General features: G+C 38.6%; 1 protein-coding gene across 1 annotated transcript; it reads left to right on the plus strand.

Moving 5' to 3' along the window:
• The first annotated feature begins 322 nt into the window (after nt 1-322).
• vax1 (ventral anterior homeobox 1) lies at nt 323-6,232 on the plus strand. Its single transcript, XM_068002711.1, has 3 exons — nt 323-563; nt 3,415-3,602; nt 4,979-6,232. Exons 1-3 carry the CDS (start codon nt 323-325, stop codon nt 5,462-5,464), a joined length of 915 nt encoding a protein of 304 aa, XP_067858812.1. The 3' UTR covers nt 5,465-6,232.
• Nucleotides 6,233-19,084: the final 12,852 nt, after the last annotated feature.

The raw sequence follows: 19,084 nt of genomic DNA on the forward strand, positions 1-19,084 counted from the left end.
AATTGAAACGGCAAGTGTACGTACTATGTGTCTGGTATTTGTAGATCTCTCACAACAGTAAATCTGGAAGGCTGCGGCTTAAAGCACTATGTAGCGTAGTGTTGATCATTTGGCATCTCAAGCTGGACAACCATAAAAGAACGGCCATCGGATAAAACAGTATTTCAATCGAGCATTCGGAAACGATCTTCGTCGATTAAAAAAAAAACGAACTTTAAAGAGAATACAGCAGCCGGGACAATTTTTTGTGCAATACCAAAAAAAAATTATTGTGCCTTGCAATTTTCTTTTTTTTTGCATTACGTTTCATCAGCAGTCCTCAATGGAAGTCAGATGCAATCGAGAACCAATAATGGAAGCTGAGTCGAGCAGAGGTTTAAAGAATGGACTCCGAGAAGGGAAGGAAACCAGTTCGAATTCAAGGGATTCTCACGGAAACCTTCGGAATTCTTTGATGCAGGACCAGCAGGAGACTTTCTCAGCTTCTGCAGTCTCCGATGACTGCAATAAAACAAAATCTAGTACTACTGACCCGGACTATTGTAGACGAATTCTTGTAAGAGGTGAGCGCGGTTTTTTTCCCCTCCCTGTTGTTGTTGAGTTTTAAACTGACTTGTCCCACTGCTTTGGCCCAGCTTGAGCTTCCCAGACACGATGCAAAACAAGATTTTACGTTTTACACCACGTTGTCATGTACCTTAAAAAATAGCGTGGAAGCGAACATGATCTGCGGTTACTGTAAAGTTCGACGCTCTCTGGGCAAATGTATCAGTTTTTTTTTATTGAGGACAATTTGCTACGTGTATTTACTTGTTTATGGTTACATTTCCGGCTTTTTGCAAATACAAACTTATCAATGCATACACGGTATTTGCAAAACAGTAATGTGTCGAAGAACTAATCCACTATTTAATACAAAAGAGGTGCTCGTTTATTTTTTTATTCTTTGTCTCTCCTTTGGGCTCTGAAAATTCCTATTAAAAATTATTCCTGGTTCTAGCCAGCTGACCTTTTCTTCCTTTTTTTTACACTGTTTGTGTTTAGCGTGCCACTCCTATAGATTTTAAATATTTGAATTTTGTAGAACTATTTCACACAGACAAAAAAAAGTTATGCTAAATGAAAGTAAGTTGCGTGCATGTCTCTGGCGGGTACGACGATTTTAGAAGTGCCTAGACAATTCATGGGAGGTAGATTAAATGTTCTTTCCCTTCATAACAAGACTAACAATTGACAGTCCAAATATAAGACTTGTACTCGATTTTAATATCATCATTATTTCAACGGCTCTATAATGGCTGTTTGGAACAATGCTTTATCATTTAATATATAAAAAATCAGATATTTGCAGTCGTTTTATGAATGGGTGGGAATAACTCAAATATTGCATTAAAGGACATCACGAAAAAAGTAACAATCCCTGCACTACTGGGGCGGTGATTTTAGGTTAGAAACAACATGATCCTGATTACAGTTTGTGAATATAATGGAAATATATTTCAGCTTATGCTAGTTACCCTTTATTATGTTGCAAACATAACATCATAAATAGCATTTATACACCAAAGTGTATTGTGCTCAGAACTAGGCTTAGAGGCCGTTAAAAACGCCCAGTTGCATAGCTCAGATCAAAATAAATTGTGGGTTCTCTTCATTTGTACCTATGCAGCTAAGAAATATTTGTGCGATATAATTTGCTATTGTCATGGCAGGCTCCGTTTAAGGATTACAGAAGTCACAATGCATATACATAAACATGCTGAGTGTTTTTCATTGTTTACAAACCATTCGTTTAAATTCATTAGTAGTAATGCACACTCAAGTAACTCGATGTTCCTAATTTTTAAAAATGTATTATGTACGAATTGTAAAAGTACGATTTACCCCACCTCTACATTGGAAGGCTGTGGTTAATGTTTGTGTTTAATTTCTGTCCGGAAGCCGCGCCTTCTTGATGCTGAGTGCTTGTTTTAAAAAAAAATTTAACCGGTGTTAATTTATTAGTCTATTAATTTATTAGTCGTTTTCATGGTTGAAGGTCGTGTGGTTATTTACATTGTCAGTAACGCGGATAACACGTTTTATTACTGTTTTACTACAAGTATAGTTACCAATAAAACAATCACCCCATGTTTAAAATTAATGTAATACTGCAAATGGGAACAAAACAGTCAAATATTTAGTTATATGTTTTTACTTTAAAAATTATGTTTGCGACGTTCGGTAATTGTAAGTGCTAAACTTTTGTTCTAACATTGAAGAAATGTAATGAAACTGTAAAGCAGTGCCTGGTATAAACAATCGTTAATCCTTCTGTGACCAACTGGCCCCCAGACAGGCGTCAGGTTGAATTTCAGGCGCAGCACTCCAAGGACCGGAGTGACCCTGAACAGAAACACATACTTTATCTGGTTGTGGTAGTTTCAGTTATGGACACATTGAACTACAGAAACCAGACATTCTTTGCTAATTACGATTTATTTTCTCGTGACTTTAGTGGAATTTTAATTTTACTTTTAATTTGTGCAAATCAAAGTTTGTGGGTAATGCAAACCTCCTGCAGCTAAATATGTTTTCCCATTAATAAATAAATATAATTACTGTTATGTGATTTCTTTTTTTAAACGTACCCTTTGGTTGTTTTAAGGGGTAAGTGCACATTGTGATTATTAACCAAACAAAGATAAAGAATTAATTCGCAATATATTCATAAAACTAAAATATTAGCAGTTGACTATTCCAAAACAAATTGCAATTGAAAGCTTTAACTCTCTGATCAATCTATACTTTTCGTTTGACTGAGAATTCCAGTTTAATAATAATTTTGCATTTTCAATAAAATAAGGCACTCACATTTCCTTTTTTAACTGTGAATTATCTGCGCTTTTTACTCTGAGAGGAATTTGGCGATCTACACAACCTTGTGCAGAAATGTAACGCTACCAAAGGTTTGCAGTTATCAAGTTTACAAATAATTTAGAATCCAGGTGACCATCCGAGTGCTTCAGAAATAGTTGCCATATAAGCCGCTCTATTTTGGCTCATTTTTGTTGGAGTTCTTTGAATTTAAATCGCCAAATACAGTTACATTTGATCTTGTTAATTTGCAAAACGGTGAAAACAGATAGTCCTACCCCCGTTTAACGCAGCAATATATACATGTTATTTTAAAACAAACGTAGAATGTTAACCTGCCACATAACGTTTGGAATGTAATGAATGCGCAGATTGTTATCTTCAACCACCAAAATAGAACCTAACTGTATGACCTGTAGTGCTGGACTACTTAGGCACATTTTGATACTCATATGGATTGCTTTGGACGTTTTACTGCGCTAAAGGTGCTGTATAAATTCATGTTGTTGTTGTTGCTTTGCTTGAAAAATAACTGGCAACTGCATTTCAATCATGCAGATGCGAAGGGATCTATAAGAGAAATCATTCTACCCAAAGGGCTGGATCTTGATCGGCCCAAACGCACGCGAACGTCTTTCACGGCTGAGCAGCTATATCGTTTGGAAATGGAGTTCCAACGCTGTCAGTACGTCGTGGGACGCGAGAGAACGGAATTGGCTGGACAGCTCAACTTGTCAGAAACTCAGGTAGACATAGACGTAATTTATAAATTGAAGATTGTACAGTGCTGTAGTTATTTATTGTTGCGTTATAGGTTGAGATTTACATTTCCCTAAAGGTTTGGGATGGACATCTTTGATTAAACGTTTTTTAAAAAAATATATAAACAATTCATTTTAAAATCTTATATGTGCTAATATTTCCGAATCTGCAGATCTGGTGAAGAATAACTACAGTTTATTTGAACATCCTCTTATTTTAGTTATTACTGCTTCAAGACTTGAATAGCTTATCCGAGATTCTTAAAAGAGTTTTGAGCCTTAAAATGCGGGGCCTGTGTTAACCAACAAGGATGATTACTGTTAAAATATGAAAGAATATTTATAGCTTTAGGTACAGTTAGCGACACGTTCGGGAAGGATTCGCCTAACCATAAAACCTCTATATTTGCTATTTTCGCATAGTTGTTCACAAAATTCCATTCATTCTTCCAAAATATCTGCATGAGTTGGATTCTAAATATTATAGGTATTTAACAATAGGCCAATTGTTCAAATGTTTTATGACCGCAAAGCTGTAACTTCTTAAAATGATAGTTGAATAGCGCTATTTCTCTGAGGACCGGAAAAAATACGTTTTTCGAATTATGCTTGTTTAGAATTTGTAATCTTAACATGGTGTTTCGTGTAGATTTTTTAAAAATCATTTTGTTTTTACATTTATTAATTCATACATCAGAAATTTTGTTCAAATATGTGTTACAGTTCACGGGGTCAGCATAGCTAATACGTTCTAGAAAGCTTTGTGTTCAATATCAAGAAACATATTTATGTTTCATGCATGAAGGTGAACGTTGGCCGTATCTCTCGGGAACATTTGTTCATATTTACCGAACGCTAAAATCGGGCACTGGTAAAAATACATTGTGATATGAAATGAGCCTACCCACTTTTACAACCATAACTGAGGTCTCAAAAAGAATCTAATATGATTCCCAAATACATATTTATTATTAGAATACTTACGATGCATTGAATAGCAACAAATAGTGATGACTTGATACATTATTATGTTGTAGATAATCGCACCACTTAGAAATATTAGAAATAAAAAGGCATATTTTCGTATCAAATTTCTCAGTTTGTATTTAGGTTTACAAATCTATTGTTAATTCAATTTATGTGTGATTAAGTGAGATTGTGTGTTTGCATTGCACATATTCTAGGATAGTCACCTTTTAGGTCGGTAACAACGAGATTAGTGAAGAAATACACATTTTGTCACAGGGTTATTTTGAAATATCGGCCTAAGTTCATATGGCGAATAAACGCTAAAGTAGGTTAAAGACTGCCTGACATCATTGGCGTGTATTTATGTGATGTACTGTGTATTGTAAAAACAGGTGAAAGTCTGGTTTCAAAACCGACGCACGAAGCAAAAAAAGGACCAAGGAAAAGATTCCGACGTTCGGTCAACGGCTTCCGAGACGGCGGCCACATGCAGCGTATTACGGCTCCTGGAGCAAGGACGGCTGTTGTCCCCGCCTGGGTTGTCTGGTCTCCTGCCCTGCGCCTCCAGCACCCTGGGATCGGCACTGCCTGCCCCCGTAGTCGGCCTTGGCACCACACTGGGCACCTCGTCACTCACGGTGGGCACATCAGGAACCCCGACATTGACCACCACCCATCCCGGACACAACGTTTTCAGTATGCCGGTACCGTCTCTTCTTGGGACGGTAGCCACCAGGCTCGCTTCGCCCTTAACTGTAACCGGATCATTGACGGGGAACTTGCAGGAACTATCTGCTAGATACTTGAGCTCTTCCGCTTTCGAGCCCTATTCCAGGAATGGCAAAAGAGAAACAATGGACAAAAAAATAATGGACTGACAGAAATCTTCAGGAGACAAGATCTTGTCTATTGACCTGTGTCGGCTGAATTTAAAAATATTGAAATTAACATTCACGTAACATATACATACACACAAATCTATATATTATATATATACATATATAGTCCATTTCCAACGATCTACCTGTCAACTTGTGGGGAAATTGACTATTCAAACATCAGTTTTAAAACAGTGGACGCTGCAGCCCTTTAAATGCTAACGAGATCACAGTACACGGCTCTGGTAACGTGCGAGTTCATAAATAACGCAGGCAACTTTTTTTTAAGAACGTCGATTTTTTTTTTGACCTGTTAAATTGTACACTATAATTTTGGATATTTTTGAATTGCAGCTTAGGTAAGTCAGCCAACAAAAAAAGGATACTTTTTTTAAAGAGCTTGGTTCCTTCTGAAGGTACAAAAAAAGTATTCGATGTTCATGTTGCCTGTTCTAGCTCTATTAGATATGTCATGAATGAAGGTTGTTCAGTGTCTGGTCTTGTATAAAAAGTGTATATTGTTTTAAACATGTGCCACCAAACTCCAGATGTTCTGATGTATAGCTTTTATTATAGTATAATAATTTGAAAGAGGTAAAATCTGAAACTGTATTTTATTGTAAATTATTGATTAACGTCCGTAATTAATAGACTAATGGTTTAATGGAAAGACGGTGAGTGTATTTAAAGTTTAATAGAGACAAATGAAAACCCTTGCTACTAACATGATCTGTATTTTGTCGTTTGTTATCTTTTGCATGTGGTAAGAGTGAAAATATATGTGACCCTGAAATGTTAACAGCTGTGGTTTCTCATTCCGATCAAAAACACACTTTTGGCATTTAATATAGTTTATTTGTGATTTGCCTAGGCCATGCTTGACTCGGATAGTCTGCACAATTGTATAAAATATATTCAAATAGGCATCTTTAAAACAGGGCAGACCTGAAGTAAATGTGCTTCTGAGGTTAAAAAAACAAAAATAGTGGATGTCATTTTCGGCTGTTCATTCACATTGTCCCATTGTATTATAATAATTTAGGAAGCATGTGATAATCTTATTTTTATTCATTATCAATCATCATGTCTCCTAACTACATAATGGAAATTGCGATATTATTTTCAGTATAAAGTGGCAACCAAAATGATTGTTGCTAACGCAGATAAGTGAATATAACCATATAATCAAAGAATAACCTGCTGGACCACTTGTTTTAAATAAAGGTGGGAAAGCATTCATTGCAAGCAATGATTTACACATCGTATAAAAGGGTCATGGCCATTGAAGTAAATAACAAATATAGATTCAAATAAAACGTTTTCATGTATATTTAGTATGTACATAATATATAAAACTCTCAATATTATGTAAATTCTCTATGTATAACTATATCGAAAATCAGAGCAATTCAATATGAGCTTAATAAGCAATCATATTTCTGAAAATTAGTGTTTTTCGTTGTGTGTTGACTCATTGGTATCTGACGTCACTCTCCTGTGCTAATCACCACATTTACGAATTTCCAGCACGCCATTTAATGTTCCTGCAGCTTTCAAATTATTGGATACAAACATTGGTAGATGAGGTTTTACACAACTATTAAGAACGGCTACAAATATTATTGTTTTGTTCTCAGAATAAATAAAACATTGCTGTTTTTTAAACAAAAAACTTTATTAAAACAAGGGTCAAATTACAAGAAACAGAACCTATTTTACGTTACTGTCAAATGTATCCAAATTGGACAGAATTATACTTAAATTATTTTTGTTTGCGAGGTATGTTTTAATTGCAGTTGTTTTGAAAAGGAAGTTGAGCTTTCGAAATCGACCCTAGGTAATTGCACAAAATAGCTGCAGAAAGCATTATAGACCCGCCGGATTATAACAGACCGTTCCCAGCACCTCAGTTTAATAAACATCCGGGAAGTATCAAGTGTGTGTTACATGTGTCACATATCTATATTTGTGAATGTGAAATAATAGCAGACTTCTTTCAAACAAATGGAGGTCCCTGCAGTAGTATCGAGGCTACTCTAGAGAGAGCGTTCCTTTTTGTCCTTGATTCGAAGTGCTATTGCTATATATGAGACAGGTTAAAATTATACCAGATATTTGTAGTCCACCTACACATTGAAACCGAGCAGTCGGTCTTTACAAAGAGCTTTAAATTATTCACAAAATGCAAATCACTAAAGTCTGTAGTATTTTTCTTTCCCATTTCCTACATGATCTGTAATCATCGTTTTCTATTGCTCCTCGGGGTTTGTTTTGCAAACGAAATAAAATTACAGCTAAATATTAAGTTTGCATGTTTTAATCTTCTGTTCCATATGATCCCATTGTTCTTATGAGGCAACGTCCAAGAGTCATGATAACTCCGGGACATTTTAAAACTAATTGAAACCGGGTTTTTTTGTTAGCAAATTGAAGTTAGACAAATCAAAGGGGGGAAAATAAAGCAGTTTAAAAAGGGGTTGATAAAGAAATGATTATGTATGCAGTTAATCCGTGTAATTCCTTTTCATTTTATCTACGTAGAAAACACCTGTTGCCTGGGTCATAATACAGATCAAAATAATGTTCTTTCCACACCAGCTGTGGCTCCGAGACTATTTGAATAGTTTAATATTTGAATTCAGTTTAAAGTATCTGCAAAGTCAGAAGTGGAGTTGGTCAGGATTTCTGTTACAGCGGAAGAGATGTTTTGTTAAGCTATTTATAGCCGAGTTGTGACAGTGTGAGGCGTCCAGGTTGTGCTGTGCCCTCTCCATCTGGGCTCCTGTTTCTTCGCATTAATGTTGATTCATTTCAGACGATTGTTTACTTCAGATGTGGACAAATCGTATTGCTTGAAGGTAGTTTTGGCCAGGAACATGGTGTGACCCAAAATTTGGAGAGATTCAAGTCCTGCATTAAATGGAATATTACGCAATTTCTAAAATAACTGCGCGATTTACAACTTCTGCAACCTTGTCGCACACCAAAAATTCCATTAATCTCTAACTAATACGTCAATAAGATTCCTTTACGATATAGTTTCTCAGTCTTGCTTTGCTCTTCGACTAATAGCTTGCCAAATAAACACCCTAAACTGCAAATCAACCTCGTCTACCCGTGATCTGATGGAGCTGGGATAGATCTGACCTATGTCAACGCTTCGTCGCACAAGCCTACACCCCATAACCTAGCATTTTAACAAGAAATTGGAGGCTTTGGTGGAATGAGTGAAACTCGGGGGAGTTACAGCGCTGTCGGTTTCACAGTGTTTACTGGCAATTTATACGTTTACAAGCTTACATTCAAATAATCCAGGTTCCAATAAAAACACATGTCGATTATGTTGACCATAACTAGTCAGCAACACGTGGTCGAGAGTGGGCCGAGACAAAGACTGAAAAGTCCTTGTTTACATTAATATATAATTCACTTTCAACTTTGCTCAGACAGCTAGCTTTTTAATGTAGCGGAAGTGTTTAATTTCTGACGAAATGCCGTTACAAAATCTGTTTCGTGCTACTCCATTATTTGACTATACAAATATAATGTGAAATATGTTTTAAAAATCACTTCCTCTAAAATGTACCATTTTTTCGGTAATATTGAATAAAACTGCTTTATATTTGTTAACAGTTTGACTGGACCCGCGTGAATAACAAGGAAAGTACAGACAAAGAAGATGCTTCGATATAACTGGAAAAAGATTGAACTGAACTGTAAAGACGTAAAAGTCTCAAATCTGTCGTACTCCCACAGGTACTAAACAGGGGCATACACGTTTGAAAAGGAAATCTAATCACCTGGCATTATTGCCATATTATAAACCATAAGCTCCAACTCCATTTTTCTAAATGTTCTTTCTAAATTGCAGCCTATTTGAAAGCAAACGCTACGCCATGCTTGTAGTTTTTGTGATTAGCAAAAGTATACATTACCGTGTATTCCATATCGTCAGGAGTTTATAACTTTGTGAAGCGATAAAATCATCTTGGTCGCTAACGTTTATTCTAATCAAATTGTCAGAATTTCGTTAGGTAAATATTAAAATCAAATTGAAACGTAAAATGGGCTACTACAACGTTTCGGTATGTGATTGTTAGGAACAAAATATAGGTATCGCCAACTTGTCTTAACCCATGGGAACGTCCGCTTCTACCTTTGTTGCTGGTTCTACACTGTATTTAGAAGAAACAAGTCTATTTCCCCCGGCCTATGCCTTTTCGAAATTAGAAAGATTTATAATACTGTTTGCTATTTAATAATTAACCAGCGGATTATGGACAGGCAAACGCTTTTCTATCAAAGCGATTTTTACAATGGAGACTGCTATATTGACTGATGCTTTCAATAATACTTAACATTGAGCTAAGATATCCGGAAACCTTACAATGTAACATTTAATTACCTTGAATATTATTACGTATCTGCTCAAAAGGGCCGGCATTTTGGTAACGAATATTGCACTGACAGCAATAACATTAGGTAATTGGACATGTTTTGATGTAAATTGTTGTGATGGAATTGGAGAATATAGGAAATTCAAATCAGTAGGATGACCTTGGAATAAATCAGTTTCTGAGTACATAAGCAAATAGTTTTTTAAAAATAAACATAGTTCCTGAGTGGAGATTCACATAAAAGTTTCCAACATCCACCTCAAGATTTATATCAGCTATGTGGTATACATTCCCTAAACATGTTTTATCAATTGTAATGGTGGTATTCGCATACTTTTGACTTTCTGTTTAAGAACATTTTGCAAAATAAATGTGTGCACTTTTCAATGAGGAATTTTATTTGTAAATCAATTGGCATTTTTGTGCTTATCAAGGTGATGGCTGTTGGTGCTGGGAAGTGGAATACTTCTCTATTTTGGGCACCCAATGGCAGCTTTACCCGAATAAGCCTCACAAGAGCTCCTGTACGATGTCAGTGTGATCTTTCCATTTGCCAAACCAGCCATCCCTTTTGGTCTCCTGAATGAGATTGTCAATTTAGTGCCAAATTAAGGGGTAGTTTTGTGCTGTGAGTCCACGCCCACTAGGAAATGAGTTGAGACGGCACAAATTTATTTCACAGAGGATCCTTTCAACCAGTGGAAAGGGGAAACTTTCATTCTATCAGCATGGACTGAATTCAAATCAAGGATCCCTAGATGCCAACTCACTGTGCCAAGCAGGCTGCCTTATATGCACGTTTATTTAAAGAACACCGGATCCAAGCCAGACTAGACTATACTATCTCCTTTCATATCCCTTTAATTCATATTAAAATTTCACAATCCTACAAAGTTAGGTTGTTGTTTGCTGAGGCTGGTGTGCAGTTGGCCATATATTGTGAACACGAAAAGGGACAATTGGCAAAGAATGGTTCAAACTACAATTGCACAGTATCCCTATAGAAATCTGAAATCATATTGAAAATACAAAAAAACTAGCTCTTCCATTGGGCTAGTTGGTGATTTTCACAAATATATTGCTCCCTAAAGTACCATATAAAAACACGGTCATTATTTCATTAGTGATACTCAGTAAGGCAGATCCATAATACTCCAGAGTGCTGTTGATAATTGACCATTCAATCATTGGATCTTTGCTTGCAGCATTGTCTGAGCTGATTAGAAAGAACCCCAGACCCCAGTGACAGGCCTACTCTTCCAGGTCCCACAGGACCTGGAAGAGTAGGCCTGTCACTGGGGTCTGGGGTTCTTTCTAATCAGCTCCAGACAATGCTGCAAGCAAAGATCTAATGGGAAGGGTGGACTTAGTTCAGTTTTGTCCAAACTATGGCCCAAGGGCCATGTCTAGCCTATGAGCTTTGGCAATCTCTTCCATGGCAGCTTAATTCTATTGATGCTTATATTTCTTACTAGCTGATTTTACCTGTTTGAACTGCATTGACCTGAAGGTGCAGAAAGGACTGTTCTTAGTGCTGATACCTTATAAGTTGATAAATCCTAAATCAGAACATCACAATCTGTTATTACCTGCAACTTCAGATATATGCACATTAAAAGGAGCATTGTGTTTAACTTAATGGCCTAGAAAATCCATGGGGATACCGATCCTGACAGTTACACCAGGATTGTGACCATCGCAGAAATCTGTCACTGACCCTGCAGAGGTTTGTGGGATCAGGAGGAGGACTTTACAGGAATGGGCCTTTGGCGGTTTGGGGCAAATCTGCAATCACCCCCTCATCAAAGATCCCAGAAATGTAACTGGCCAGCCATACTCCCCAGAAAAACAATCTGGGTATCCTGATTGGCCCTCTTACAAAAGGAGCCGCTTCATAATCCTCCCAAAAATTTCTGACCCGCTCATCTTCAAGAGTCTAGGCCCTAGCTCTGGTCTCACTTTTGACTCTTTTGGCCAAGAATGCCTGCTGAGAGTGGGTGCACCTTTGCCAATTGTATGCCAGGTCCCAACTGAGGGCTAGGAGTGGGATCTCCCAATTTAGGGAGTCCCTGCCCCAGCCCTGCCCCCATTATGTCAATGGCTTTGTAGGGGCAGGCAGAGGCTCTGCCTCCACAATACTATACAGGAAACTCTTCTTAAGAGTGGGAATCAGTGTATCTGAGTCTTGGCTGAGCTTGCAACTGTTGCAGCAGTCTCCAGCTCAGCATACAGCAGGGATTCACCCGAATGGCAACAGTTTTTTGGGGCCTATATATGACTCATGAGGCTCCATGGTATACACTTAAGGGGCCCATGAAGACAAAAAGCTTGGACTCTCCTATCCTAGTTGAACAAGCAGCAGAAAGCTTATCAGTGTACTGTGCTGGTAAGTTGCACTGTTGTAGCCAGTTAACTCCAGCAGTACCCCGTCATATACTTGGGAGGCCCTAAGCTTTGGTTCTTGCCAACCTGCACATACATTTCCTGGTCTTAGGGAAGAAAACTCTAATTCCTTCCCTATTTCCCTCCCAACTTTTCTTCCCAGTTCCTGTTCAGTGTACAAATTCACCTTCCTTCTCTCCCTTGTGAAGCACCTTCAGATTTTTACTATATTATAGGTGCTATATAAGTGTAAGTTGTTCTGTATAAAGGGCCCTGCATCAAACGGGTATCAGTCAGTTTCTAATGTAAACATACTGTCTGATGGACATGCAGAACCTTTTTCATTCTCTTTTATGTTCTATCTGTATTTTTTAACTTTATATTTATTATTATCCTATTTAATCTATGCTAACTTTGCTAACATTTTCCCCTCAAGAAATTAAGTTTAACATCTTTCACTTACCTTCTTTCTCCTGGCTTCACCCTCTACTTTATAGCCTTCATTGTCTGAAAGACAGCTCTAAAGGCTATATTTTTCAGCAAATTTAATGACTTGGTTTGGAAAATTGATATTGTGGCAGATCAGTCTTTGACCTGCATTTATGCATGAAACCATGAAGAAGAATGAGTATAATTGTTATCAGCCCTGAGCCCAAGAGTGCCCTTTCTGGATATGTTCACACAGCATCTTTAGTGCCCCACTTTGCTCCACTACTAAAGACATTGTATAAATAGGGTTAATTTTGGATCAAAATAATCCACAGACCCAAAGTTTAATCTCTAGCACCTTGTGGCTTGAGAACCTGGGGTAGAAATTAATCAGGGTCCGTCTTTGGGCCCAGACTCAATATCTGAATAGAGAGGTCCGAGGATGGCCTAAAATTGGGCACCGGGCCTCCTCCAAAGATGCCGGGTGAGTTGCTGGCAGCTGTTGCACTTCCAGAGGCAGCTCGCCCTTCAGGTATGTCCCGGTGGGGGAAGACAGCGGGAAGGGGGCAGATCGCAGCTGGCAGTGTCCATCAGGAGTACTGTGGAAACGGGTGGAGCACTGGCTCCTCATTAAAAGTAAAAAAAATATATTTTTACCGGCCTTTTCGGTGGCAGCCGCTGGCTAGACTGCATCCATATCCAGAAAACCTGAGTGGTGTGAGGCCCATCAATAACATATTCAAGGGGACTAACACCTGTTTAAGGCGGCCTCCCCAGATGACCCACTGCTAAATTGGGATGCTTTGCACACATTTTACCTCCAAAAAACAGATACAATGCATACCAATTTCTACCCCTTGATCTGCAGATTGCAGATTGAACTCTGAATGCAGGCTTCTGTGGTTCGAGTCGTAAAGGATAAAATTGAGCAGGGCAACGGAAGAAAATATTTTAATCAGACCTAAAATCATTCCTCAGTTTATTGTCTTTCCTGGGGATAATGTTAAAAATAAGCTTAATCCCTCCAAAATTAAAATTACTGTTTTGTACACATGCTTCATGATGTCACCATGCAAACATCATGACATAATGAAATCTCTACACCAATGAATCTCAACAGACTCAGAATGAGTTTTGGAGGTGGCATTAATAATCAGCCCTCCAAACCTGAAGCAATTTAAGTTTGATTGCTGGCTCCATTTTACACTCTTTTCTAACTAGGATATATTCATTAGTATTAATTAGTCTATGCAAATTTACTCATGAGGCATTAAATTAAGAGGATGTTTATTGAAAATTCAGCTAAATGTAAATGAAAACATTATTGTTATGTAATTGTCTAAAGTTCATCACCATTAAGTCAGAATTTCTGAAATTTGACAAATATATCTTGGTGAAAGAATAGTCGAGTTATTACAGCACTGGCTACCCAACCAGGTGATAATGGGTTTGAGTCAATGGGCTGCCTGCCTCCTAATCGGCTGTTGTAGTGGGATAAGTATTGTTAAATTATGGCTGCAAAGTCTTTCTTATATTGTACTCTATTTTGAAGAGAAAATAGTAATTTTCTATGCTGCTATATTCCAAGCGCACCTCAAATTGACTGAACATAGAATAGCACTGCTTATAGCCATAAAAATGCTTGTGGAATGGATTTTTAAAATTCCAACTTAAAGAAGTTGCAATGAAGGCACTAGCCATACACTGGTAAATATTGTAGGATTGATTTTAATTTGCCTCACCTGGCGGAAATGGGGCAGTAGGGGAGCTAAAATTGCTGTGCATCACTTACTGCCCCTTTACCGCTGCACCACCGTATTTTCTGGGGCTTTCTGATGGGCAGCCCAGGTGCCCACCAGCATCAGCTGGGAGCCTCATTACATGGGACCTTAATTTAGAGGGACAACTAAGCAGAGCATGAGTCGTGCACACTCCACCCAGTTAAACTGGACGGTAAAGAGGAAAAGGCCCTAAAAACATAAGTGAATAATTATTTTTGTGGAGCCAGGAGGAGCAGAAGTACTACTCCAGGCTCCGCATGAATAAATTGGCTCATTGCTGCCCCAAGCCCCCCTTTCCCCTCACTTCTGTGATCATCTGCTTCCCCAGACATACCTGCCTACCAACTGGATCGATCTCCATGTCACCCGATATTGTGCCGGCCCAGAGCCACCGCTCTGCACCAGGATGCCTATTCAGGGTGGCAGTCCACCGGCAGCTTGGTAACAAGGCCTAGTCCATGAAATGTGTTGGGTCTTCTGCCCGTTCCATGCTTGGAATTAAAATCTATCCCTGTATATTTTAACTTTGTGTCAGTGTGCAGCATTTTGAAAGTGAACATAAATTGCTTTTACATATGTACTACAGTCAAATATAATCTATAAATTAAAGTGTAGATATAAGAATGGATGCCTGGTAGTCATTACCATGCAGTAATCTTACTGAAAGGTTCTCATTGTGTCAGACACAACAAGAATGACATGTAAGCAAGTTATAATGATCACTGAATCCCTAATATTCCCCCTTTTTTGGTATTTTCATTCTGTTTTGATATGATTTTTGTCAGTGTTGACTGCAACTGTCATTGAGCTCTATGTTCTTGATGTGTGATAATATTTACACAAGAGGTTTCATGAGTGAATGACCATTAATTGGAATTTGGTATCATCATGCAGACCAATTCACGATGCCAGCAAGTTTATGTTGGAAGAGTAGGAGTTACCAAGTCAGGAAAACAATACTTTTCCACTGCTGCGAACATTTGTCTCCATATCAGGTAGAAATAAGTCCAATGTTGATTAAATTGTCATATAACCAAAAATCAGCAATAAACTGTCATTTCAGCTGTGCCATTAACTCTGGCGCCTACTGCTACTGCACAACTAAGATGTAATGCAAAACCTATGGGTCATTATGTTCCATATGGCACTAAGGCTAATTGTAGTGCCCTAGTCCTGCCCAGGTTGAGATCACCTTATTCATTCCAGTATAGGGAAGTTTTCTGGTCTGAATGGCTAAGTACCATTCACACATTTACCCACATGGTACTTAGGATAGCCCAGCCAAATAGCTTTGTAGCTTTCCATGTATATCCTGTGTTGAATTTGCAATTTCCGCAAGGAAACCTTTATAAGCTGGATTTTCAGCCATCTTCAGACATACCTAAATTTCCAGTCATTGGCATTTATTGTTACATGAGCTTTGAACACATCTGTAGTATTTGAAACCAAGTTGTCAGTATACAACAACATATTTCTCTCTGTGCTGACACTTTAATTTCCATCTCAGTGATACATACCCAGAGTATCATCAGTAGTCAATGATGTCTGAATTTAGCAATTTAGAAGGAATTTTCACGCATAGAGAGTGAAATTCTACTTTGGATTAGAGATCATGCATATGCTAGGTGTATTTTTGTGAGTTAGCATGAACAGAGCATTGGCACAGTTTCCCCCATGCTTTTAAAATTCTTACAGGGAAGAGTAATCTGAAATAATGCACACTAATGTCAGGAGCTGTTAAACACAATAAGTGGAGAAAGTTCAAATTTACTTATAATTGCCTTCCAGTGTGCATCACATTAATGATGCCTGCTATATAAGTGTTGTTAAAGTAATATAGAAAGTTGGCAGAGGTCAAGCACAGAGTAGAGCATAACACATGAAGGCAAGGAGGGCTGAGATCATAGCAGTGAGACCAGTAGGATCCACTACTGTCCCAGGCAGCATGTGTATCATTGGCAACAGAGTTACCTTGATCTCACTGAGGAACAATGTGTGCAAAGGCTACACTTCACTAATGAAACTATTATCAGAATTACGTAATCTCCTAGAACTAGACACGGAACCAAGGAGAAATATCAGCACTGAACTATCATTAACTGTAAAAGTAATGCCATACTCAACATTAAATCAAAAGCAAACTGATGGTCTGATGACAGGTCATCGACCTGAAACATTAACTCTGTTTCGTTCTCCACATATGCTCCGATCTGCTGAGTATTTCCAGCATTTTATGTTTTCATTTCAGTACTCAACATGTTTGCCGTGGGTTCATTCTAGGAGTCTTGACATGGATCAGTCAATTGGTGGCTGAATGCTGCATTTCCAATCCCACAGATGTGCTGTGACAGGCTAATGAGTATAATGAAATAAGCACCAGAATGTCAAAGCAACAGAAGAGGCAGATAGAGTTTCCACAAAAGGTGTAGCATTCAAAGGATACAGGGCATCACCGACTGCACCTCTGTGGCCATTCAAGCAACTGTGCAATATCTCACGGCATTTCAGAAAAGAATACTAATTGCTGAAAGTCCAAATTGTTTGCAACCACTGCCAAAGAATTATACATGTAAAGCATGGTTTCCAGAGGTTGCCCAAAATACCCATATCTTAACAAGAATCATGGCTTGTCAGAGATGAGGCTCAAAACAAGGCTCATGACATCGCTATACTCCACATCCATTAACAAAGAGCCCACAATTAAATATTCCAGAGGTAGGAATGTCATTGGCAAATGTTTGGTGTGCTCAAACAACCTTTTTAATCTTTGGATCACCATTGATGCTCTACAATAGAAAGTTGGCAGCTTGGTAGTGGTGTGCATCTTTGCAAAGATGTACACGCTTGTTTGTGGCAGAGAAACAACAAGCCATGGCACAGGAAGAGCAGAAGATTGAGCAAGGTGGCATGGAGCTAGCAGAAAGTCAGTAGCCACTGTATGAAATTCCATGGATTTGAAGGCATTGTCTAAGGAGTTCTTTCCTTGAGGTCCAGCTTTATGTTTAATTGGACATTCCTTTTTCAATAATCATTTTTAATTACTGGTTTTTATATTGAAAACATTGATATTTTGTGCTTATGTGCACAATTCCTTTCCAGAGTTGATATTTCTTGTAATGCTTTTTATGTCACCACTTACAATGGAAACTGCCTATGTAAATATTTATAATGGGATTATGTGTGTCAATGTGCAATAATGGAAATCCTGTATGCAAACAGTTTCCTGTCACAATGGAATTGCAGCCTTGCACCACTGTGATGGACTTGCCTAGGTCCATCCACCATTGTGGTTTTTGCCCAATCTGAAGGTAAGTAATTTTAATTTAATTGATTTTTTTCCCTTTATTTTTAAATGTAATATTCATTTGTTTTCCTTTTATTTTATTTTCCTTTCCTGAGCCTTTTCTCAACATTAGAATTTCTTCCCGTGCCCCACTGGACTTTGTGGCCTCTCCCTGCCTTATCCCTCTGACCTCTACAACTCCTCAGCTTCCCAATTTCCCTCCCTACCTTTCTCTGCTGCTCCTGCTCCTGCTCTGCTATCCTGCCGCCTTTTGTGGCCTCTGGTTCATCTCCCCTCCCCATGCCCATCTGAGCTCCCCCACAAGACCCGGTCCGAGTCACTGCTGTTAATTGTATCCATGTGATTTATATCAATTAGTGTTAATTGTATTCAGGTAGTGCGTATCAATTGGGAACTCTCTTGTATAAGAGAGCTGATCTGGGGCGTGGTGGGGGTAATGTGGATCTCTATGAATAAAGGCTTGGAAGCAACTGAAGACCAGGCTCTAGTATTCTATCCTTCAACAACTGGCCATCCAGTTTGTAACAACTGCCTCACTTCCCAACTTGACCCCAGCATGTGGCTTGGCTCCATTCTGTAGCTCCATTTCTCTTGCCTGTAGCGGCCTCCACTTGGTCTGACTTTCCAGCCAGTTCAGCATGTGGTCTCACAAGGTTGCAGCTACGACCTGGTTACACGTCCTGGCCCCGACTCCTTCTCTGTGGTACAATGGCTCCTGTTCCATGATGTGGCCTTGGACTAGCCTCTTTCCTGCCCAGCATCCAGACTGGCCTCATGCAAGCCCACCTGGGTTCTTCTCTGTTATTAAGTTATTTATAGTGCTATTATTTATAATAGTGTTATAAACACTAAAAAGAAATTGCTGTTCCCATTTACTGCTGGGAACCATTATTACAAACAAGCTAAGGGGACATCTATTCCAGCCTTGCCCTCAGCCTCAATGTCCTTTGCCCCAACCCCTCATCTTCACTGCTTTCCCACTCTTCTTCACTTACCACCCCACCTCATCTCTCACCTTAGACACTTCTTTACCGGTTCTCTGTTCCTCTTCCATTCTCACCTAGCCTCCCCTTCAGCTCGTGCCTCAACCTACCCTTCTTCGTACACACTTATCCAGCTTTCCATCTCAGCCCCTCCTCACATCCTGATAAGATTTCTCTCCTCTCTTTGCAAAGTGCTTATGGCAGTATAATTTATTTATAGTCCTATAAGCACTTTAAAAACAAATTACTGGTTCCCAATTTTGCTTTCTGCTCACACTATTCTCCCCAATCCCCATCTCCTCCCAGTCCAACCTACAACCTGATCCATTCCTTCATCTGCCTAT

Source organism: Heptranchias perlo, chromosome 21 (assembly GCF_035084215.1).
Source record: "Heptranchias perlo isolate sHepPer1 chromosome 21, sHepPer1.hap1, whole genome shotgun sequence".
In the NCBI taxonomy this organism is placed as follows: Eukaryota; Metazoa; Chordata; class Chondrichthyes; order Hexanchiformes; family Hexanchidae; genus Heptranchias; species Heptranchias perlo.